Here is a 25,541-nt window from a genome sequence, read left to right as displayed (position 1 = left end):
ATTTGTTTAATGATACATATACATATAAATACTTCTGTTCATAACTTCATAACAATACTATATACATGTAATATTAATGTTTAAAAACATCTTTAAATATTTGTAGGTAGATGAGCGTGGAAGAAAATGTTATGTAAGATTTGAGGATGATTCTGAATATTGGATATTGTTCAAAGATCTACAGAAAGGTAGGAATGGCATTTTCAATAATTAAGTTGGAAACAGTTTAAAATTTGAAATAATATATTTTGACACCAATACAATGCAATATACAACTTAAAGAGATATGTTGCTTGGGAGGGGGGGAAGAATCTTGTCACCATGCGCATTTAGACACTACAACTTATTTCTACACTGCTTAAACAATGTTGCATCCTTGACTTTGTCATCATTGCTGTATAAAAGGGGGGGGGGGTTATAATTTTGAAGCCAGTCAGGTAACAAAATAACTTTGCTCACAGGACAACTCTTGTGCCATTGTCTGTTGGTAATTTTATATTGTTTTATGATTCCAGGTGCAAATGAAGGAGATGTCAGTTGTTGTTTATGTCAAACAGATGTATCAGATAAACCCAATGAAATAGTTCTCTGTGACAACTGTGGACTAGGTACCATTTTAATTATTTTATACAGTATGGGGTAGAAACACACCAGACCTACGCATACAGAAATTCAGAATAAAAGATATTTCATGCTATTTGGGTGGGATTGGAGTATACTTCAAATATGAGGTGCTAAAAGGGATTGCAAAAAACACACGATAACAAGACATAATCGTTTAAAAACAAAAGAACTAAGGCTTTCAGATTTTAGAATTTGAAACAATTATGATTTAAAAACCACTATTGTAAAAAGTAAACATACTTATAAGTTAGCTATGAGGTAAAATAAATTGATATATATGCAAAGTTATTCAGATAAAACAATGCATTCCTTATACATGTTATATTACTGGTAATATACTTGTGGAAAGAAATATACGGTAACCAGTTTAGAATAGAAATGTTTTGATGCTTGACAAAAATCATGTTCAGCTCTTTGATTTATACGACCTGTAAGATAAAAATGTTTGACAATTTATTATGGTTGTAGGCTATCATCAGGAATGTCACAACCCTAATATTTCTGCAGATGTATTACAACCAGATGTGGAATGGTGTTGCCGCCTCTGTGTATTTGCTGCTGCTGTTAAGGTATGGTATCTTACACACATAGGAAGTGTGCTCCCCAGTACTATAAATAGCATTGTTTACCTCCAAGTATAGCCCAGCATTTATGAAACCTTCTATTGTATTATCTATTTATATAGCACTATGGTAAGGAGTCTGGAAACACTGCAGGTATCTGTTCATTAAACCATTTGGTTGCTCGATATTAAAAATTCAGATGGATTCTTAATGTGGTTATGGATTTACTTTTAATTACGAGTTGGATACCTAATGTAAAGTGACAAGTATTTCATGCAAAGTTAAGAAGGGAATAAGTTCTACAATTACAAAAAAACAATTTAAAATTATCTCAAATGGAAATGTTTTTTTCTTAACTATGCCACCATCTTGAATTGTAAAAAAATAGTTTCATTATGTCTAGTTCTTTCTTGAATCTGCAAATTTGGAGACAATTGTTAAACTGTTCATTGGAATAAAGGCTAATAAGTTGTTTATTGCATTATTGAAACTGAATTATCAGATACCAAATGTTTGAGCTTGCTTCAAGCAAATTGTCTACTTTGCATTTCAAAGGGATGTGCCTAAAATAGTTTTTTTTTTTTAAAGGAATGATAGAGACATTTTTGTTTTTTACTTGTAGCAAGAAAACAAGGTCTGTGGCACCATTTTTTTGTTGTATTTTCATAAAGCATATATTTAAAATCCTAAAACCTTTCTTCTCATATTTCGTTCCAAAATTCCATCTCAAAGATGTCTTTTCATTCACAAAAAAAAGTGTTTTTTTCATGAACAATCTATGCAAATTGAATCAATTTTGCATGACATATAGCTTATAAAATAGCACCCTGACCCATATTTCTTATTGTATTTTTGAAAAAAAGCATGGAAAATCTACATTCTGACCATGTATAAAAAAGTTCTATTTGAGGAAATATATACAAATGATCCACCTTAAGCTTTCTGTATTGTAAACTTACATCTACTGGTCCCAATTAACATGCTTAAAGTAAAAGGTATCCTCAATCTGCTTTAACTTTTAAGGAGACAGAAGAACTTGTATCCTCGATAAATTTGGGTATACCCTCACTTGTAGAAAGTATGTAGCTGTATTTATGGACAAAAATTATAAACAAAAATTTTATTGTGAAGATACAAGAAGACTATGTTTTAATGCTTTTCTGACACATTCTAACTCACATTTTTTATGAGAGTGAAAATAACTTCTAGCAGGTGTTAAGTAATTTGTTTAAAGAAGGGAATACATTACATAATCTCTGTTTGTCCGTATGCAAGTCCCAAAATTGGTTTTTGTTCTCTTATGTTTGCCTCAATCTAATGCTTTAACATTTATACATAATGCTTACTACCACAAAAATGAACTGATCAAGTTTGAATTTGGGTGGTATCACTTTTAGCATTCTACAGTTATGCCCCTTCACAAATAGAAAAAAGTGCTGATTTTAATGTTTCCTCTCTCTAACCTAAGTTTGCCTCACCCAAATCATATGAAACTTTTACACAATACTGATTACAACAAAACTCCAATCAAGTTCAAATTTAGGTGTCGTCTCTTTTACATTTCTGGAGTTATGTCCCTTTACAAAATGACATTCGTGTCCCATGGACATGTTCTCCATATAGATTGTCTGAAACTTATGTTTGTACTTTCTAGATTATAATTTTCTGATGTTGTACAGTGATGATGAACTTATTAATTTTATGAAAATTTATGATCTGGAGGGAAAAGGAAAATAAGGGGAAAATGCCATATTTTATAACTGGAAAACATGGAATATGATGTGGATGTACTTGAGACATAAATGTCGTTTTGTATTATTTGTTGTATAAATATTAGTTTTGACTTTTTCAGAAAGGTGGTGCCTTGAAGAATGGACCAGATGGTGAGTCAGTTAGTCTCCTATAGCTAGATCACTGATCTGAAAAGACAATCTCACTGACTAATAATATGATCATAGAATAGAAGATACTTTATTCCAAATTAATGGGGAAACATGAGAAAATACCATTACACATATTAAAGAAACAGCACCATCTTGTATATATTTTAGCTGATAACAGAAGTTTGGAAAACTTGAAAAAAAAATATTAAAGTTAAAATCAATCAAAAATATGTTAAATGTGCAAAGCTTCATATTTTTAGAAAAGAACAACACAAGAGAAGGTACAAAAAAACAGTTAGAACGAATAAATATTGATCTTTAATTTCATGTCAAATAATCTTTTTTTCAGCGAAAGCATTACAAAAAATGAAGCAAACATTCCCATATGATGTAAGTAAAAAAGGACAGAATATCCTTTGTGTATATGGTATTAAGATAACATCATTTTTATCTCTGAAATAATGCAATATCTCTTGCATGTAAAAGACACCTTTGTAGAATTCCAAAAAGAACAAGCTTATTTCGCTACAGGGCAGCACTCACACCTGCAAATTGGAAAGGGATAAATATAAGCTGTTATAACTTGTATCCAAATTTACTATAAATAGATATGTTTAAACTAAAGATAATTTTTGTTTGGAATTTAAATGATTTGACAAACAAATGTCAAAAACAAAACATACTTAATTTTCTTAGTAGCGATTTGCTCTACTTGTTTTTATTTAGTTATAAATGATTAAAACAACTAAATGAGCTTATGTCAATAAAATGTTACATTATAGATAGAAATCACACAAATCTCTTTGATGTTGCTGACAAAGGCATAATGCAGGAATTTCATTCACATAAAAGCTGTCCTTGCAGATACAGGATATGCTTTTTGGTAAACAAAGGGAAAAAAACTTCAGCCCAACGTTTTTTAAAAGCTTCTGACCTTTTAGCTAGATATAACACCATCAATATCCTTAACAATGATATTGGGAACAAAAGGATTGGTGTCTTAAGCTGTGAAATGAATTCTTTTATTAAAACATGTAAAACTTGGCCAATTGGTAGGCAAAGGACAACTCTTTTAGTTGCTTGAAATCAACATGGAACAAAACTTTACATGGCATTGCAAATTTAAGACAACCTAAAGGTTTGAAAATATATAAATATACATGTATTACTGATGAAATAAATTTATATGTACATTATAATGAATACTTTTTCCCCAGATACACAAATTAACCTGGGATGCTCAGCACAAGACAAATGTTGAACAGTGTTACTGTTATTGTGGAGGCCCTGGAAGGTATAAATATACTTGAAAGAAAGTCATAGGATTCAAACAAATCTATATATTAAATATTTTTAAAGATTGCCTAATTTTAACACACTATTTAATATGTAAATATAAGAATGTTTAAAATATTTACAAAATGATGAAATATTTTTAAAGATGCACAAGAAAATTATTTTTGTTACAGGTGACAAAATGAAGGTCAAGTTCAATATTAATAATTTTTCATTTTTAGCTCACCTGACCTGAAAGGTCAAGTGAGCTTTTCTCATCACTTGGCGTCCGTCGTCCGGCGTCCGTCGTCCGTCGTCCGTAAACTTTTACAAAAATCTTCTCCTCTGAAACTACTGGGCCAAATTTTACCAAACTTGGCCACAATCATCCTTTGGGTATCTAGTTTAAAAAATGTGTCCGGTGACCTGGCCATCCAACCAAGATGGCCGCCATAGCTAAAAATAGAACACAGGGGTAAAATGTATATTTTGGCTTATATCTTTGAAACCAAAACATTTAGAGCAAATCTGACATGGGATAAAATTGTTAATCAGGTCAAGATCTATCTGCCCTAGAATTTTCAGATGAATCAGACAACCCGTTGTTAGGTTGCTGCCCCTGAATTGGTTATTTTAAGGAAATTTTGCAGTTTTTTGTTATTATCTTGAATACTATTATAGATAGAGATAAACTGTAAACAGCAATAATGTTCAGCAAAGTAAAACCTACAAATAAGTCAACATGACCAAAATTGTCAGTCAACCCCTTAAGGAGTTATTGCCCTTTATAGTCAATTTTTAACAAATTTTCGTCAGTTTTTGTAACTTGTACAAAAATCTTCTTCTCTGAAACTACATGGCCAAATTAAACCAAACTTGGCGATAATTATCATTGTGGTATATAGTTTGAAAAATGTGTCTGATGACACCGCCTACCAAACAAAATGGCCGACATGGCTAAAATTAGAACATAGTGGTAAAATGCAGTTTTTGATTTATATCTTTAAAACTAAGACATTTAGGGCAAATCTTTCAAGATTTAAATGTCCATCAGAATAAGATCTATCCCCTAGCAAATTTTCAGATGAATCTGACAACTCGTTATTGGGTTGCTGCCCTAAAATTGGTAATTTTAAGGAAATTTTGCAGTTTTTAGTTATTATCTTGAATACTATTATAGATAGAGATAAACTGTAAACAGCAATTTTGTTCAGCAAAGTAGGATCTACAAATAAGTCAACATGATAAAAATTGTAAGAGTACCCCTTAAGGAGTAATGGCCCTTTATAGTCAATTTTGAACAAATTTTCGTCATTTTTGTAACTTGTACAAAAATCTTCTTTTCTAAAACTATGGGCCATATTAAACTAAACGTGGCCACAATCATCACTATGGTATCTATTTAGAAAAAGTGTCTAATGACCCCACCTACCAACCAAGATGACCGACATCAGTAAATACAGTAACAGGTGAGCGACACAGGCTCTTGAGAGCCTCTAGTTTCTGTTGAAGAGTTATTGTCCTTGATCAATTGCAAAATTGCACTTTATGTTGTGGGAGTGCAATAACTTGTAAACCCATTTACCATTGCTTTTCACTTTTCAATGTTTTTATTGATGCCAAATTTGAGACAAAGTACATAATCATTTAAACTTTTGTCATTTAGCATTTATGGTTCTTCATTGATTGAAAATTTTCAGTAATTGCTATGCAATAATTTGAGAACCTTTCAACCAATACTTTTCAAATTGTTATATGTAAATTAATGTGGATATTAAAAGAAAACATTTTTTTGTTAAGGAGTTATGTTTAATGCTTTATAAAGCATATCATTTTGTTTAAAATAAAGCATAAAACATTTATTTAAAGTCGGTTATACATATAACAATACAACATACGCTCTGTAGAGCTTTTATCTGACATACATATCATAATACATAAAACACATAAAACATAAAGCACATCATGCAAAATAAATAATGTTATCAAGCACAGCAATTAATAAGCACAATTAAAGCATATAATCAAACATAAAATGCAGATAAACTAACATTCATGCAATAGCTATAATAAAGCACTAAAAGTAATTCAAGCATTAAGAACACAAATAAAAAATTATGCCAAATAATTTAAAAGCCAGAGTATACTAGATAAATAAATAAACTGATCTACAGCTCATTGCAATCTGCAGGAGGAACACTGAAACGAACTGCCCTCCCAATTACCAACCAAACTTTTAAACTGACCCAATGGCATTTCTTCCCTCATTTTATTTGGCAGTTCGTTCCAGAGTTTGGCTCCTGCATATCTAAATGAGTGTAGCCCATGGGAAGTTGTCCTTACCCTGGGAACATCTGCTATGTTGTTATTTCTAAAAGAGTAATTACATTTTTGTCGAGCCTGCAACTTTTGTTGCAGAAAGCTCGACATAGGGATAGTGATCCGGCGGCGGTGTTAGCTCACTTCTTAAAAGGTTTATATTTTAGAAGGTGAAAGACCTGGATGCTTCATACTTTATATATAGATGCCTCATGTTACGAAGTTTCTGTCAGTCACATGTCCAATGTCCTTGACCTCCTTTTCATGGTTCATTGACCACTTGAAAAAAAAGTTCAGAATTTTTGTAATCTTGAATTCTCTCTTATTATAAGTAATAGGATAACTATATTTGGTATGTGTGTACCTTGCAAGGTCCTCATGCCCGTCAGACAGTTTTCACTTGACCTCGACCTCATTTCATGGATCAGTGAACAAGGTTAAGTTTTGGTGGTCAAGTCCATATCTCAGATACTATAAGCAATAGGTCTAGTATATTTGGTGTATGGAAGGACTGTAAGGTGTACATGTCCAACTGGCAGGTGTCACCTGACCTTGACCTCATTTTCATGGTTCAGTGGTTATAGTTAAGTTTTTGTGTTTTGGTCTGTTTTTCTCATACTTTATATAATAGGTGTACTATATTTGTTGTATGGAATGATTGTAAGGTGTACATGTCTAGCGGGCAGATGTCATCTGACTTTGACCTCATTTTCACGGTTCAGTGGTCAAAGTTAATTTTTTAAGTTTTTGTCTTTTTATCTAACATTATATGCCAAAGGTCAAATATATTTGGTGTACTGAAATATATTATGATCTAAATGTCAGTCCCGCAGGTTTTATTTGACCATGACCTCAATTTCAAGGTTCATTGCACAGTGTTAAGTTTTTGTGTTTTGGTCTATTTTTCTAAAACTATATTTGTTGTAGTGAAGCATTGTTAGCAGTAGATGTCTGCCTGGCATGGTTCATCTGACCTTGACCTCATTTTCATGGTTCATTGGTCTTTGTTTAGCTATCTTGGTTAATGTTAAGTTTATGTGACAGTTGTAATAAAGCTTTATACTTAGGACTTTCAACATAATATCAATGATTAGTAAAGAAGGCGAGACATTTCAGTGTGTGCACTCTTGTTTTAATTTCAATAAGTTCATGTAGGTATAATGGACATCGTTTAATAATAATTTTATATACCTCTTTTACTATCATTCTAGTTCTTCTGATTTCTAAGCTTGGTAATTTTGATTTAATTAACAGTTGTTTATAAGTACTACAATAGTCTTCATATATAAATCTTAGCATGCTTAGGTCACGCTCGTGTATTTTCTCTTTTTTTCTGGTGTTACAATCACCATAGAAGTGCCATATTACAGGACAGTAATTAAAATTTGACATGATAAATGAATAATATATAGTAAGTCTACCTAATTTTGTTAAATGTTTACCAATACGTTTAAGTACATATAATTATCTTGATGCCTTTTTACAAAAGTTGGAAATATGGGCATCAAACTTAAGTTGATAATCAATTGTTACACCCAATAATTTCACTTCTTTTTCACATTTGTATAATATAACCATCTAAATTAAATGAAATATGTTTATTTTCAGTTTTCTTGCTTTGGCTATTGCCTGAAATTTGTTAGGGTTGGCCTTCATATGATTTAGAACCAATTTATTAGCTTTAAGCTTTCTTTTCTAAAATATTTACCACAGTGTCTATATCAGAGTGTGAATATGACAAAAGTATTGCCATCTGCATAATTATACAATGAACTGCTTGAAACAAAATGAAAAATGTCATTCAAGAAAATATTAAAAAGTACAGGTCCAAATATAGAGCCTTGCGGCACACCTTTATATATATTTTTCCAGGTACTTATATCTATACCAACTTTTACACATTGTTTTCTTTTACTTAAATAGCTGTCTATCAAGCTTAAAGCTGTTTCAGATAACCCATATGCCTTTTGTTTTCAAATTGATAAATTATGAGGAATGCAATCAAAGGCTTTCGAGAGGTCCATCAACACAGCAGCAGTTGATTAATTATGATCAATAGCCTTCTTCCAATCCTCAATTGTCTAAAGGCAGACAAATATGAGTGAAATATATTTTGAAAAAAATCAACTAGCTGTTTGAAGATGGCTCTCTCGAAAAACTTTGATACAACAGGTGAATCTGAAATTTATTTTGATTTCTTTGCAGCTGGTTCCTAAAGATGTTACAATGCTGTAGATGTAGACAATGGTTTCATGAAGGTATGATTAATTTGAAGTATGGTATCAAATTAATATTGTAGATATAGTTCCTCAAGCCAGGAATTATATATGTCATGATATCCCTAAATAAAGTAATTGAATTTAACATTTAAAAAAGTAAGCCTTGAAAAGTCCTGTATCATGATATTTATAATTGAAATTAAATTTATTGAAAAAGCTTCAAGATAATGTTTAGAAAAAGAGATATAGCCTTTTGACAAACTTTTGGAGGGTGATAACACTTAATGTTGAATGAAATTTATTTGATGGTGACAATTTGTTAAAGGTATTTCATACTACATTATTTTATTAGGAAATGTTGTATGACCCTGCCATTGTTAATACTAAATTTTCACTCAAGTTTTAGTCAGTTGCAAAATGTTAGGGTATAAGATTTGTATCATTTTCTATTTATAGAAAAGAGATGTTTGAGGTTTGATGTAAATTCCTTGCAATAATGTTAAGAAATGTGTAATCTATAAATTGAAATATTAAGATTTAAACCTAGTTATATAGAGTAGTGTTCTACATAAATGGTAATATTTAGGCATGTAAAGAAGTAAACAAGATGTTCTTATCAGATATGGTGTAAGTTCCAATGAGACAACTCTCCATCCAAGTCGCAAGGTTAACAATAAAATGTCAAAGTAGGTCTTTCAACTCAGAGCCTTGTGTACACTCTGAACAGCAATCTATCTAAAGTGAGCCAAATTGACTTGTGTTAAGCAATTCAAACAAGAAAAACAACAATGTTATCTATAAAAAAAACAAGAAACACTTATGAACCACATCAACAAACGACAATCACTGAACAATAGGCTTCAGACCTAGGACAGGTGTATAAAAATACAGTGGGTTTAAATGTTTTAACAGAAGCCAACGTTCACCCTCAATTGAGACAGCAGAGTAACGATACTACATAACTTAAATAATTCTTTGCTTTTGTAAAGTTGTACTACTTGATTTTGTAAGTCTGTTTCCAATCCATATGTCAACCTTCTATTTATTTGTAGCATTCTAACTTTGTTTTTGAAGTATCTTCTAATTGTTTGTGCAATCTTTATTGATTTCTTATTTTTCAGCCTGTATACAATGTTTAGAATACCCTCTAATGAATGGTGACAGATTTTATTTATTTGTTTGTTCCCATTGCAACACTGGACCAGAATACATCAAAAGACTAGATTTAAAATGGTAAGTTTGGTGGACAATATAGTTTATTAGAACCTCAATTAGTATGATGATATTTTGTATGCAGTGAGGGCATTAAGTTTTACCCTTCTGTGTCTGTTCATGTTGAAATTGGTTTCTGTTCTCTAACTTTAGTTGTAGTTGACAAACCAAATTTTATGAAACTTGTAAAGAATACCCATGATCACAAAACTTAGATCAATTGTGAACTTAGGAGATCTCACTTTTACCTCTGAGTTATGCCCCTTTATAAATGAAAAAGTTGGTGAATTTTGATGTCCTTTGTAGTATTAAAGTTTGCCTCCACTAAACATGAATGCTTAGTACACAAAACTCATCAGGTAATCAGGTACAAATTTGTGAAGGGGCACTTTTACTGTCCTTGAGTTATGTTCCTTTATATGCAAGAAGTGGCATCATCTTGTCTCATGAACACATTCCCCATTAAACATCCATATAATGATTGATGCATCCCTCAATATGCATTGTGAGCACTCTTCAGAACACACTCAGAAGATTTAAAAAAAAGAACATTATAGAGGATTTTATATACCAACAAGTTCTCCACTGAGTAAAAAAACCCAGTACCTATTGAATTTTATGGAAATTGTTTGCTTTGGAAATATAAATTATATGAAAAATTGGAGGATTTCAATCAAAGCTGATAGTTTTGGGATGACTTTTGTCCTTTAGACATGTAAAATGACAAAAAACATTGTAAAAAAGCACTAGCACAGTATTAAACAAATAATAACCAATTGTTTTTTTTTGATTTTCCAAACAACTGTTACATAAAATGAGGTACATGGTACTATGGATTCATCTTTATTCATGGGATACTAATTTTCATGAAAATTGTAGGTGAAGGTGAACCACATATTCCAAAGTTTGACATATTCCAAATTTTTATCGGCCTGTATGCTGACTCCGTATAACAAGGAAATAAAATATTCTGGAATATAAAACTTTTGCTCATTCCACAAAAATGAATGAATCCACACTAACTGAATTGGGCAGTTTGCTGAATGACTGCAATACTGTGGATTCCTTATTATTTGTTGGGTACCATTTTTCGTGGAATATGTAATTACCCCAGAACCTTAAATACCAATGTCCAAAGAATTACAAATTTTCTATCATGTCTATAGGTATGTATGAAGACGTTGGCAAAGCCACGAAATCAAATATTCACTAAAGTGCAAGTTTTCCTCAATTCCAGAAAATTGGTACCCACGAAAATAAATGAATCCACAGTAATGCACTCAACTTATCTTTGATGTCTGAACATTATGCTTCATGCTTGTTTTATTTTAACATTTACAGGGTGGATGTAGTACATTTAACTCTATACAACCTAACAATAGAAGGCAGATGGAACAAATTCTTTGATGTTGATACCATCGTTGAATTCATCACCAGTAATTTGGAAAATCTACAAGTAAATTCTGTAAGTCTAAACTACTTATTTATGATGTACAACATTTGCCATCACACACAAAAAAATCTTTAAATTTATTACAGTATGAATTGATATGATTTTTCACAACAAATTCAGATATCCCAATGATATCAGATAAAATAGTTTCATAAAAAATTGTACTGGGGATGGCATTTCTTGGAATTTTTTATATAAGGATGCAATGGTTGCGGATCGATTTTTTCGTAAATTTGTGAAATGTTAGATTTTCTTTAAATGCATGACCAATTAAGAATTGAATGCTTCTTTTTGTAACTTTATTGGGATGTAAAATTGTTGGCCAAAGTACATTTTGTCTGAAGCTCAGAAGCGCTTCATTCTAAAAATGTGCACACGGTCAACGCTTTTACAACCCTATAAATTTACAAACAGAAGCATTCAATACTTATAATTACATTTTTTAGCTCGGATTATGAAAACACTATTTTTATCAAGTTTTTATTTAATTTACCTGTGCACTTTATTGTGGGACCTCTTGTCATTATGAATGATAAGTTTTATTGCGTAATGCAATTGCTTATGGAATAACATGTGATGTGCAGTTAGCCAATCAGTATAACGTATTATAATGAAACATACATCAAATGTAATTATAAAAGAATGAATGTTGATACCAGACTTACGTTTAACATCATGAATGAAGGAACTGTAAATTACATATAAACTTTGAGTGGCAGCTATGTCCCTTTCTACACAAGCAACATCTGTTATATAATGAAGGAAGTTCAGCTTAATACAAGACTTAAAAATGCCATGGTGACTTGAATAACAACTTGGTGTGCCTTACTCTTACTACAATTAAATAATTATAACCCTGCTTTGAAAAAAGGGGGGGGTATACTGTTTTACCTCTGTCTGTCAGTCCTTCTGTCCATCCATCAGTCCGTCCGTCTCATGATTATTTTTCGTCGCATTTTTCTCAGGGACTACAATACAAGGATTTCTGAAATTTGGTTCCAGGGTTTATATAAGTCTGCTATACCGTTTGATGTGTTTTCAGATTCATCACTCTACAACTTTCTGTTTATGGAACACTTGTATTATTTTACACATGATAACCAAGCTGAAAATTTTCGTCACATTTTTCTCAGGAACTACTATACAAGGATTTCTGAAATTTGGTTTCAAGATTTATATAAGTTTTCATACTGTGTGATGCGTTTTCAGATTCATCACTCGACAACTTCCTGTTTACTGAGCACTTGTATTATTTTCCACATGATAACCAAGTTGAAAATTTTCATCACATTTTTCTCAGGAACTACAATACAAGGTTTTCTGAAATTTGGTTTCTGGATTAATACAAGTCAGCTTTATCGTGTGATGTGTTTTCAGATAAAACACTCAACAACTTCCTGTTTACTGAACACTTGCATATTTTTACACTATTAAAATTGTCCACTTGCAGCGGGAGTATCATCAGTGAGCAGTAGCTCGCAGTTTCACTTGTTTGAAACTACGTTTAATTTAAAATTGATGCACTCCATCCCCTTTTAAAATGGCTTTAAAAGTTTGTGGTAACTTATGATTTATTATGTTGCCACTTTATAATTTCTTCATTCCACTTTCAGTTATCAGCTGACAAGGACAGTTTACGAGAAAAAGTTGTTAACTCTTTGAATGGATATAAATCAAGGTAAGTTAATAAAATTGTAAGTACCCTCAATTGAACCTCATTATTTATTTATAAAATCTCTAAAAAAAAATTTTGAAACAAGCATGCCATGTAAGTAATGGGGAGTAAGCAAGTGAAGATGTAATGTGATGTATAAAATTTCTTTCATAGCATGCTCTATGCTTTTACAACATTGGTCAATATTCATTATTGTACACCTAGCTAAAGCTCTGTGTAAATATATATACAAATAGAATGTATTTTCAGAGTTCAGATCAGATTCTCATTGGGCATACAATATTTTTCATCTTTCAATGGGACCATCTGAATTGAGTTTTGAATCATTGGGCATACAATATTTTTCATCTTTCAATGGGACCATCTGAATTGAGTTTTGACTCATTGGGCATACAATATTTTTTATCTTTCAATGGGACCATCTGAATTGAGTTTTGTCTCATTGGGCAAACAATATTTTTTATCTTTCAATGGGACCATCTGGATTGAGTTTTATCTCATTGGGCATACAATATTTTTTATCTTTCAATGGGACCATCTGAATTGAGTTTTGACTCATTGGGCATACAATATTTTTTATCTTTCAATGGGACCATCTGAATTGACTTTTGACTCATTGGACATACAATATTTTTTATCTTTCAATTGGACCATCTGAACTGAGTTTTGATGTCTTCTATGTAGATGAATTCACCATGTTGTGACTTATTTTACAGATTTACTAATCAGAAGGAGAACAGAAAGAAGCCTATGGGTAAACCATGTTTTGGTCTACGAGTAAGGATACCACCACCTGCACCTATGGTCATGTTGCCTCACACAGGTCAGGTCAACCATGAAGTGATGATGTCATACAAAGAAAAAGGCAAAAACTTTAAATGTTTTATGCCTTCACAGTGGTAAGATTCATAAAAGGAAATAAGATGGTTGATAAATATTTTAAAGTTAAACTGCCTTTGAAGACTTGAATCAGCCTTGACACATACCAATAACATAGTAAATAAGTGGAAAGGTTTAATTATTAAAGAATAATTACTGTATTTCAATAAAAACACAACTAATTTAGAAAAGAGGTGGGGTACAAAAATTCAATTTTTATAACAGTGCTCAATTTTAGAAAAGAAAAGAAAAGATATAATTTCAGAACTTGAAAAAAGATGTTAAGATAAAAAACATCTGGGTTTATGTCATGTGAAGAAAAATACGTTCATAAGAAAATGAATAATCTAATTTTTAGCTCACCTGGCCCGAAGGGCCAAGTGAGCTTTTATCATCACTTGGCGTCCGGCGTTGTCCGTCTTCGTTAACTTTTAGAAAAATCTTCTCCTCTGAAACTACTGGGACAAATAAAACCAAACTTGGCCACAATCATCATTGGGGTATCTAATTTAAAAAAGTTGTTGGGTTGCTGCCCCTGAACTGGTAATTTTAAGAAAATTTTGCTGTTTTTGGTTATTATTTTGAATATTATTATAGATAGAGTTAATCTGTAAACAGCAAAAATGTTCAGCAAAGTAAGATTTACAAATAAGTCAACATGACCAAAATGGTCAATTGACCCCCTAAGGAGTTATTGTCCTTTATAGTAAATTTTTAACAATTTTCATAAAATTTGTAAACTTTTACTACCAGTTACATTTTCCACAGAAACTACTGGGCCAAGTTCATTATAGAAAGTGATAATTGTAAGCAGCAAGAATGTTCAGTAAAGTAAGATGTACAAACATATCACCATCACCAAAACACAATTTTGTCATGAATCCATCTGCTTCCTTTGTTTAATATTCACATAGACCAAGGTGAGCGACACAGGCTCTTTAGAGCCTCTAGTTTATTAGCACACCTGGCCCGAAGGGCCAAGTGAGCTTTTCTCATCACTTGGCGTCTGGCGTCGTCCGTCGTCGTTAACTTTTACAAAAATCTTCTTCTCTGAAACTGCTGGGCCAAATTTAACCAAACATTGCCAAAATCATTAGTAGGGTATCTAGTTTGAAAATTGTGTCCGGTGACCCGCCCAACCAACCAAGATGGCCGCCATGGCTAAAAATAGAACTTAGGGGTAAAATGCAGTTTTTGGCTTATAACTCAAAAACCAAAGCATTTAGAACAAATCTGAGCGGGGTTTAATTGTTCATCAGGTCAAGATCTATCTGCCCTGAAATTTTCAGATGAATGGGACAACCCGTTGTTGGGTTGCTGCCCCTGAATTGGTAATTTTAAAGAAATTTTGCTGTTTTTGGTTATTATCTTGAATATTATTATAGATAGAATTAAACTGTAAACAGCAATAAGGTTCAGCAAAGTAAGATTTACCAATAAGTCAACATGTCCGATATGGTCAGTTGACCCCTTTAGGAGTTATTGCCCTTTATAGTCAATTTTTAACAATTTTTCATAAATCTAATTAATCTTTTACAAAAATCTTCTCCTCTGATACTACTTGGCCAAATTAAACCAAACTTGGCCACAATCATCATTTGGGTATCTAGTTTAAAAAATGTGTGGCGTGACCCCGTCAACCAACCAAGATAGCCGCCACAACTAAAAATAGAACATAGGGGTAAAATTCATTTTTTGGCTTATAACTCAAAAAACAAAGCATTTAAAGCAAATCTGACATGAAGTAAAATTGTTTATCAGGTCAAAATCTATCTGCCCTGAACTTTTCAGATGAATATTGAATATTATTATAGATAGAGATAAACTTTAAAATACAATAAATGTTGGCAAAGTAAGATCTATAAATAAGTCAACATGACCGAAATTGTCAGTTGACCCCTGTTGGAGTTATTGCCCTTTAAGTCCAGTTTTAACCATTTTTTCGTAAATCTTAGTAATTTATCTTTTACAAAAATCTTCTCTGAAATTAATGGGCCAAGTTTATTATAGATAGAGATAATTGTAAGTAGCTAGAATGTTCAGTAAATTAAGATGTACAAACACATCACCATCACCAAAACACAATTTTGTCATGAATCCATCTGCGTCCTTTGTTTAATATTCACATAGACCAAGGTGAGCGACACAGGCTCTTTAGAGCCTTTAATTTAGAATGTGATAAAAAAAAATTCACTGACTCTAGACGTCGCTGGTTGTAATTAAAAGTGTCAAATTCTTCAAACTTAAAAAAATGGATGTTATTTTAATTAGATATAAATTATTCAGTCTATTATATCAAAGAAGACTTGGTTGTGCATACATGTCCAAAAAAAATAGGTCACAGAACTCTTTATAGATCATAGCAAATGTTTGTTTTATTTTTTGTCGAGCCTTCGACTTTTGTCAAAAAAGCGAGACTAAGCGATCCTACATTCTGTCGTCGGCGGCGGCGGCATCCACAAATACTCACTCTGTGGTTAAAGTTTTTGAAATTTTAATAACTTTCTTAAACTATACTGGATTTCTACCAAACTTGGACAGAAGCTTGTTTATGATCATAAGATTGTATCCAGCAGTAAATTTAGTAAAAATAAAATTCAATTTTTTTCCTATTTTACATTTAAATGGACTTAGTTTTTCTGCAGGGAAACATTACATTCACTCTGTGGTTAAAGTTTTTAAAATTTTAATAACTTTCTTAAACTATCCTGGGTTTGTACCAAACTTGGACAGAAGCTTGTTCATGATCATAAGATAGTATCCAGAAGTAAAAATTAAATTCCATTTTTTCCACATTTAACTTTTAAATGGACTTAGTTTTTTCTGTGGGGAAACATTACATTCACTCTGTGGTTTTACTTTTGAATGGACTTAAATTTTCTTCCAATTAACATTACATACAGTCTGCAGTTAAAGTTTTCAAAACATTTATAAGATTCAATAACTATCGTAGATTTTTACAAAACTTGGACAGAAGCTTCTTACAATCAAAAGATAGTATCAAGAGGAATATTTTTATTGATTTTTTTCCTGATTTTTGTTGAGCCTGTGATTTACAGCAAAAGAAGGCGAGACACTGGGTTCCGCGGAACCCTTACAAATTTTTTTATCACTGTAATCAGGTAATCAACAAAAGCAATGTTAAATCATGTATCATGTGTATATATCATAAATTGTATTAATTATTTTTCACTTTATGGGTGTAATTATTGACAAATAAAAGTTATCTTATTCTTATTCTTTATTCTTTATTCTTATTCTAATCACTTGAAATAATTTAGATTTAATGGTTGAAGGAATTATTGTTCTTTGCTGAACTGTAACATCAGGGGTGATTTATGATGAAAACACATTAAACCTGTGCGCTTGTCAAAAGTTGGAGTTCTTTAGGAGTTTTGGAAGTTTATTTATACAATTTCACATCCTTTTAAATTAAAAAGCCTTCTTATGATATTTGTAAATTTTTCAGTACATCACCTGTATGCTTGCCATGGCAGAGCAAACAGAAAGGATTAGAAATTGATGTTTCAATAGCATTCAAGTCAGACAAAGTACGCAGGAATCTTCTTCAGTCGGCAGTAAGTACTTATGTATTAAAAGTCTACAAGATCTTTGTTAATGGATATAAGAAGATGTGGTATGAGTGCCAATGAGACAACTCTCCATCCAATTCACAATGTGTAAAGAGTAAACAATTATAGGTCAAAGTACGGCCACCAACACAGAGCCTTGGCTCATACCTTACAGCAAGCTATAAAAGGCCTCAAAATTACTAGTGGAAAACAATGTTCTTATCTATATAAGAAATGAGAAACATTTTATATGTACCACATCAACAAAAAACAACCACTGAACAACAGGTTCCTGACTTTTTTAAAGTGCTCCATCTGATTGAATAAGAGTGAAAACTATATCAGCTTTAAAAATATTATTTGTAAACATGGAACCCATTCTAATGAGTTAATATAAAAAAGAAGATGTAGTATGATTGCCAATGAGACAACTGTCCACAAAATATTTTCCTCTGTAACCAATGGGCTAAGTTCTTTATAGATAAAGATAATTGTAATTAGCAAGAATGTTCAGTAAAGTAAGATCTACAAACACATCATCATCACCGAAACACAATTTTGTCATTAATCCATCTGTGTCTTTTGTTTAATATGCACATAGACCAAGATGAGCGACACTTCTTACTTGTGCATAAGTTGTGTGACAAAAGCACTTGAGATTTTTTATGTTTCTTAAAATACATAGTGACATAAACAGCAGTTATTGTCAGCCGAGTACTTTTACTGTTGATTCTTTTATTAGCTCACCTGGCCCGAAGGGCCAAGTGAGCTTTTCCCATCACTTTGCGTCCGGCGTCGTTGTTAACTTTTACAAAAATCTTCTCTGAAACTACTGGGCCAAATCAAACCAAACTTGGCCACACTCATCATTGGGGTATCTAGTTTAAAAAATGTGTAGCATGACCCGGTCAACCAACCAAGATGGCCGCCACAGCTAAAAATAGAACATAGGGGTAAAATGCAGTTTTTGGCTTATAACTCAAAAACCAAAGCATTTAGAGCAAATCTGACATGGGGTAAATATGTTTATCAGGTCAAGATCTATCTGCCCTGAAATTTTCAGATGAATCAGTCAATCGGTTGTTGGGTTGCTGCTCCTGAATTGGTAATTTTGATGAAATTTTGCTGTTTTTGGTTATTATCTTGAATAGTATTATAGATAGAGATAAACTGTAAACAGCAATAATGTTCAGCAAAGTAAGATCTACAAATAAGTCAACATGACCAAAATGGTAAGTTGACCCGTTTAGGAGTTATTGCCCTTTATAGTCAATTTTTAACCATTTTTCGTAAATTAAAGTAATCTTTTACAAAAATCTTCTCCTCTGAAACTACTGAGCCAAATTAATCCAAACTTGGCCACAATCATCTTTGGGGTATCTAGTTTAAAAAATGTGTGGCGTGACCTGGTCAACCAACCAAGATGGCCGCCACGGCTAAAAATAGAACATAGGGGTAAAATGCAGTTTTTGGCTTATAACTCAAAAACCAAAACATTTTGAGGAAATCTGACATGGATAAAAATGTTTATCAGGTCAAGATCTATCTGCCCAAAAATTTTCAGATGAATCCGTCAATCGGTTGTTGGGTTGCTGCTCCTGAATTGGTAATTTTAAGGAAATTTTGCTGTTTTTGGTTTTTATCTTGAATATTATTATAGATAGAGATAAACTGTAAACAGCAATAATGTTCAACAAAGTAAGATCTACAAATAAGTCAACATGACCAAAATGGTAAGTTGACCCGTTTAGGAGTTATTGCCCTTTATAGTCAATTTTTAACCATTTTTTCGTAAATCTTAGTTATCTTTACAAAAATCTTCTCCTCTGAAACTACTGGGCCAAATTAATCCAAACTTGGAAACAATCATCTTTGGGGTATCTAGTTTAAAAAATGTGTGGCGTGACCAGGTCAACCAACCAAGATGGCCACAAAGGCTAAAAATAGAACATAGGGGTAAAATGCAGTTTTTGGCTTATAACTCAAAAACCAAAGCATTTAGAGCAATCTGACTTGAGGTGAAATTGCTTATCAGATCAATATCTATCTGCTCTGTAATTGTCAGATGAATCTGACAACCTGTTGTTGGGTTGCTGCCCGTGAATCGGAAATTTTAAGGAAATTTTGCTGTTTTTGGTTATTATCTTGAATATTATTATAGATAAAGATAAACTGTAAACAGCAATAATGTTCAGCAAAGTAGGATCTATAAATAAGTCAACATGACCGAAATGGTCGATTGACCCCCTAAGGAGTTATTGTCCTTTATAGTCAATTTTTAATTAACATTTCCACTGATACTTCTGGGCCAAGTTCATTATAGATAGAGATAATTGTAAGCAGCAAGACTGTTTAGTAAAGTAAGATTTAAAAACACATCACCATCAACAAAACACAATTTTGTCATGAATTCATCTGCTTCCTTTGTTTAATATTCACATATACAAAGGTGAGCGACGCAGGCTCTTTAGAGCCTCTAGTTTTTCATTGAAATTAATATCATAAATACAAGCCTAAGCCTATAGAAATTTTGTATTATGTGGAAAATTGATATTCATGGTTAATCTTCATTCACTAAAATTGGTATCTCAAGAATACTAATGAATCTTTCATGCATATTATAAATACCAAACAAAAGTTTGTGCTTTTCATTAATGTTTTTTGTCTTTTTTCAGTCTGGAAATCAAGAGTACAAAGGTTATGACAGTGAAAACTCTGTACCTACAGATATAGTAGCCAATCAGCATGCTCTAGAGGCTCTGATACCGCCACCCAAAAACTTTGATGGTTTCAATCATCCATTTAAACATTTCTTTGAACAAGAAGAAGAACTTGCACATCATAAACGAAAAAATGAAATTATTAATTATTTGTTTATGGAATACGAGAGTGATCTTGTGTCACAGAGTTCTGTCGAGTCAGCTGTTTCATCGGTTAAAGACGATCCAACTAAGGCCATACCGACTCCACCACCATCGATCACCTCAGGGAATTCTAAAGTAGAGATAAAGAATATTATAAAGTCTCGTGGACGTAAGCGTAAAGCAGTGGACACACCCACAGAGCCTATGAGGCAGAGTAAGCGGAAACGAGTTACTACATCATATTTTAATGTTCTAGATGTGCAAACAATAGAAAGTGTGAAATCTGAGCCTGTTAATATGGCTCAGATAAGAAATAATATGTGTCAGTACTTTGGAGCAGCTGATCGTCTCAAAAAAGGCGAGAAATACAATGTGTTTGGTAAACATGTCACTAACGATGGGAAAACAAAGTATTTAATTCAGTGGGAAGGTTTACAGACCAAATGATGAAACTCTGCTTTTAAATGTACATTTAATGAATATAGATATATATTTCATTACTTTTTGTCAATAATGCTTATTGCATGAAATTTGTGAAATTTTTTGATTTAGTTAATTACAAAAACAAAATAGCTTTCAGTAATCTGATTAAACCTGAAGAAATTATCCAAATATTTTGAGTTGTTTAGATGTATGAAAATGATGTAAAATTAAAAAATCATGCTATAGCATGCAATGGCTGTAAAAGGAGATTGTTTATAAATATATAATGGATATCATTATTTAGATTTGCACATGCAAAAACTGAATGAAGCATATTCTAAATGCTTAAATGAATTGCAAGTACTTTGAGCATATACAGGTTTTGAGCTGACTTCATGTACTTATTGTAATTGTACTTTAAAACTTGTTAGTATGAACATTACTGATTTGTTAAAGGTGATTACAAAATGATTCAGTTATTTGAGTTCTACAAAAATAATTTTCAATGATTTCAGAGTATATGAGTAATTTTATGAAAATTCTATCTATTAGAAATACATATTGAAAGCTGTATCAATGTTGGGTGTTTTGATTCATTATTGTCTACGTCACAAATATTATTTGTTTTTTTATTATTACTTTTATTCAGAAGAGCACTCTTATTTGATAATACTTTGTTAATATTTTCAACATTTAAAAAGTAACACTGATTTGTCATTATAAGCTACTATTTTTCATTATATTTATATATTTTCATGTTTAAAAGTTCATATATATTTATTGAAGTTTGATAACATATATGACAACAAGGGTCCTAAAACATTAATTTTACCTGTCCTGAAAATTCTTAGGGGCTACAATTAATTTCAGTGTTAACGCAAGGAAAAAGAAAATTAAACATGAAAGTTTACAAAGATCTGAAACTACCACTAGTTATTGTATGGTAATTCAAAGGGCCTTAGAAGTTATTGTTTGATGCTCCTTGGGATATCTATGGTGCATTAATAACTTGTGACTTCTGAAACCTTGAATTAAAGCTTTTTAAGCCAACGTTATAAGCATGGTACTTTTGATACATATTAATGTATGCCAATTCACATGTCCAAAAAATCAGAATCTTAATTGTCTTGCTTATTCTTAATTATCATGCAAATTTGTTCTTTATTTTAAATGTCAGCAACTTGGAGAAGGCAGCCAAATTTTTACACATTCTCAGTTGTATGAGAACTAGATCATATTATGTGGTTCAATCCAAGGAACAGGATTGTTTTATATCCTGAATAAAATTTTGAGTGTTAATGTAATTTAAATAATGTAAATTATTGTTCATATGTACAGTTTGTTTGTTTACTGAAAAATCCTCCCTGATAAAAAATATGCCAGATACTTGTGTACATTCATAGATTGGAATAGGTAATATTTGTATTCATGCCTTAGTGTTATGTCAATATTAATAGCATTTAAGTACTTTACAGCAAAAATGTGTCGCTTATCACTTTGACATGTACTGATATTTCATGATTTTACAATTTTGAAGTAAAAGTTATTTTTAAAAAAGTAGAGGGGGTAATGAAACACTTTTAAAAGTCTCTTAATTTGTTTCCAAGTTTTTTAGAGTTCAAATAAAGTACCATGTAACACATATTTAGATACTTTTAAAGATGCTGCAATCAGTTCTTTAATGTATTTCTTGAGAAAGTACTGAGAATACAAAAAAATATAAGTTTTTATTATTTTTGTACATAATTTACGTTTTATCTGGCATATTTTCGATCTGGCTATCAGTCTCTGGGAACCCCAATGTGTTCACTGTGTATAATGTTAATTATTTTTGTACAGCAATTTTTTGAAAAGTTATGTATACAACTTCTTTATCATGAACAAATGTGATAAATGGTTGCTATGGTAATACATTTATTTTGTGTATATATAAATAGTTTTAGTGCTACCAAACTTTCTGTTGCAAATCTAAATAAAAATACATATTTTTTTAAATCAGTTTGAAATAGGGAGTTGTTATTGGAGTAAAGATATCAAATTTGTTGGTTTAAAAAATTAGTTGATTGGGAAATTATAGCTTGTTTGTCTTTGATGTATATTTCTTTAAATAGTATATATGTATTGTTGCCTTAAATCTAATGTTTACTTCTATAAAAAGTATATATGTATTGTTGACTTAAAAAAAAAAATGAAAGTTTTAAGAAGAAAGATAATTGTTTGTTTAGATGTAAAAGTGGAGTATTCACACTTATTTGTTGATAGTTGAAAAGTTTAAAAGCTTTTGAAATAAGGGCAATAGTATACAAGTTTTAATTAGATTTTCATAGAAATTTATCTAGGTATGTTTGTCTATCATGAAAGGAGAACAAAATATCTTTATACTTCAGGTTCACATGCTAGATTTTGATTGGCTAATACAAGGGAGATAATTTACACTATCCTTTTTCTGAACAGAAGTTTATGTATTATATTATTTCCAAGTGAATTGTTAAAAAAAATTTGTTCATACATAAGTCTTGCCCGGTATTGGAAATTTTGTTAGATTCTGTAATATAAAAGGAAGAAAAAATAAATGTTTTGAAAATGTGATACAAATATAATAGAACTAGCTATATATATGATATGTGTGAATTTTATAGAAATAATAGTTATATTAAAATTCAGAACTTTATATATTATTGTAATATAATATCCATCTGACGTTTAATTGTTAAACTATTTTTAAGTAGTTTGAAATGTTAAAAGAATTTGGTATTTTACTAAAATTCTTTGTAATTTCTATGCAACACAACTTATTGTGATAGTGGCAGCATTTACCGATTTCCGAGACTCAGCTCAATAAGTGAAGATTACCTTCTGATTATTTGTTCCATTTTTGAAAATATTAGCACTAAATTGACATAATTTTTGTGCAATATCAATTATAGTAAAATAATGTTAAGATCTTCAGTGCTAATTAAATCTTTTAGATATTTCTTATGATTTAACTTTAAACCACTCAAAAACATTTGACAAAGTGAGCAAAACAGGCACAGGTGTGCCTCTTGTTGAAGACAGGATGAAAATGTGAATTTCTGGTTTTAATTGTATATTAAAAAATTGCTTTCCTGTTATTTTAAATATTTAACTCTGAAACAGTCTTATATTATTTTCTGTTTGTCACTGTTAATTCTTATTTTAATTCTGTTTTATAGATGTACATATATGTTTTAATTATTGTAAAAAATGTAACTTTTAAAAGTGTTTCTTTGACCTTGTTATTTTAGATCAGTTAAGAGTTGGTTATACATGTACTCTGATTTTAAAGATCTATTTAGATATTCATGCTTCCCACAGATCCCTGACAGGGGTGGGAAAACTTGATAAAAAGTAGTCCCAAATTTGGATTGTTGAAGGGTCACAAGATTAAATTCTATACATCATGTGGCATGGCAGGCAATTCATTAATAACATGTACTTCAATCTTCAATTATGCAATAATATAACAAGTAAAAAAGGAATTTACAAAAACATTGGTCAGTACAACAGACATTACCTACAACCCCACTCCTGGCTTCTCTAAAAAAAAATGTACAAACAACAAATTATTGTCCTGACTTTGTACAGACATGAAACATTAGGTTAAACCAGTTTCTACAGGAAGCCAGCCAAAGTAGCTATAGGGTCTGACTGAATACTGGAACTGAAGAAGTAAAAAGTCAAAGTTTTTTAATGAAATAGAATTAATGTTTTATTGAGTTTTCAACTCATAATCACATCTCTACAACAAATTAAGGCATTATGTCAAGGTCACAAGACCAGCTTTTTTCAATGGCCTATATAGGAAATAGACATTTTTAATCTCAAAATCTGAAGAAAAATATTTGCTTGTCCTATTATCTGTGGGTATCATGTATTTTGAAATGGAACTTGCCTAAAGAATTATCAAACTGATTTTTGTATCAAATTTCCTCGTTTTTATGTAATGTCTCTTGCTCACAATCACAACAGAAGGTTGATTTCAAGTTCTTACATTATCCCTATAATGTAAGTATTCATGTGTTGTTCTTTGACTATATATAGAAACTCATTTTCATAATGAAAAAAAGATATTTTAAACATATAACTTGTATAACAAATTATTTTCAATAAATTGATTTGAAAATAAAGAAATATTTTATGTTATTTTTAGGTCACATATATGGCCATTTGAGTAGAACATTTGTTCACTTTAGGAAATTTATTTAAATCTTGACAATATAGAAATAAGATGATGTGGTATTGTGAGCCATAAGTTCACCTGGAGACAATGAGAGAACAAGCTACCAAATGCCATAGAAGGAGGCAAATAAAGGTCACTGTAATACTTGTTTTCGGCAGTTAAGCTGTCTTATGCTACCGCCCTAGATTTGTGTTTATCCCACTGAATGTTGTAAAGAGTGCTATTATTAACTTATTATCTAGCTGGCTAATACGTTATGAATAACTAATTGGGCATTTTTTTCATACTTTCAATTCTGGAATACAAAAAATATGACCAGAAAAACTTTTAAATTATAGTCAAACCACCCAAAATATTTGAAGTTGGACATAGGAAGTTG

At 31.2% G+C, this 25,541-nt stretch overlaps 1 protein-coding gene across 3 annotated transcripts in view; it reads left to right on the top strand.

Annotated features, from left to right (window-relative positions):
- Positions 1-25,085, top strand: part of LOC134707612 (uncharacterized) — a 29,158-nt gene extending 4,073 nt beyond the window's left edge. For all 3 annotated transcript variants that reach the window (XM_063567554.1, XM_063567553.1, XM_063567555.1), the window contains 13 exons: positions 107-188; positions 516-608; positions 1,093-1,193; positions 3,040-3,070; positions 3,420-3,460; positions 4,288-4,364; positions 8,870-8,922; positions 10,005-10,116; positions 11,437-11,560; positions 13,162-13,226; positions 13,940-14,122; positions 17,572-17,680; positions 20,350-25,085. In XM_063567554.1, the coding sequence (XP_063423624.1) occupies positions 107-188; positions 516-608; positions 1,093-1,193; positions 3,040-3,070; positions 3,420-3,460; positions 4,288-4,364; positions 8,870-8,922; positions 10,005-10,116; positions 11,437-11,560; positions 13,162-13,226; positions 13,940-14,122; positions 17,572-17,680; positions 20,350-20,985 (1,707 nt within the window). In that variant the 3' untranslated portion in view covers positions 20,986-25,085. The remainder of the gene's footprint in view (positions 1-106; positions 189-515; positions 609-1,092; positions 1,194-3,039; positions 3,071-3,419; positions 3,461-4,287; positions 4,365-8,869; positions 8,923-10,004; positions 10,117-11,436; positions 11,561-13,161; positions 13,227-13,939; positions 14,123-17,571; positions 17,681-20,349) is intronic.
- Positions 25,086-25,541: the final 456 nt, after the last annotated feature.

The sequence above is a fragment of the Mytilus trossulus genome, chromosome 2 (assembly GCF_036588685.1).
Source record: "Mytilus trossulus isolate FHL-02 chromosome 2, PNRI_Mtr1.1.1.hap1, whole genome shotgun sequence".
NCBI classification, from domain to species: Eukaryota; Metazoa; Mollusca; class Bivalvia; order Mytilida; family Mytilidae; genus Mytilus; species Mytilus trossulus.
This window is presented reverse-complemented; position numbering and strand designations above follow the sequence as displayed.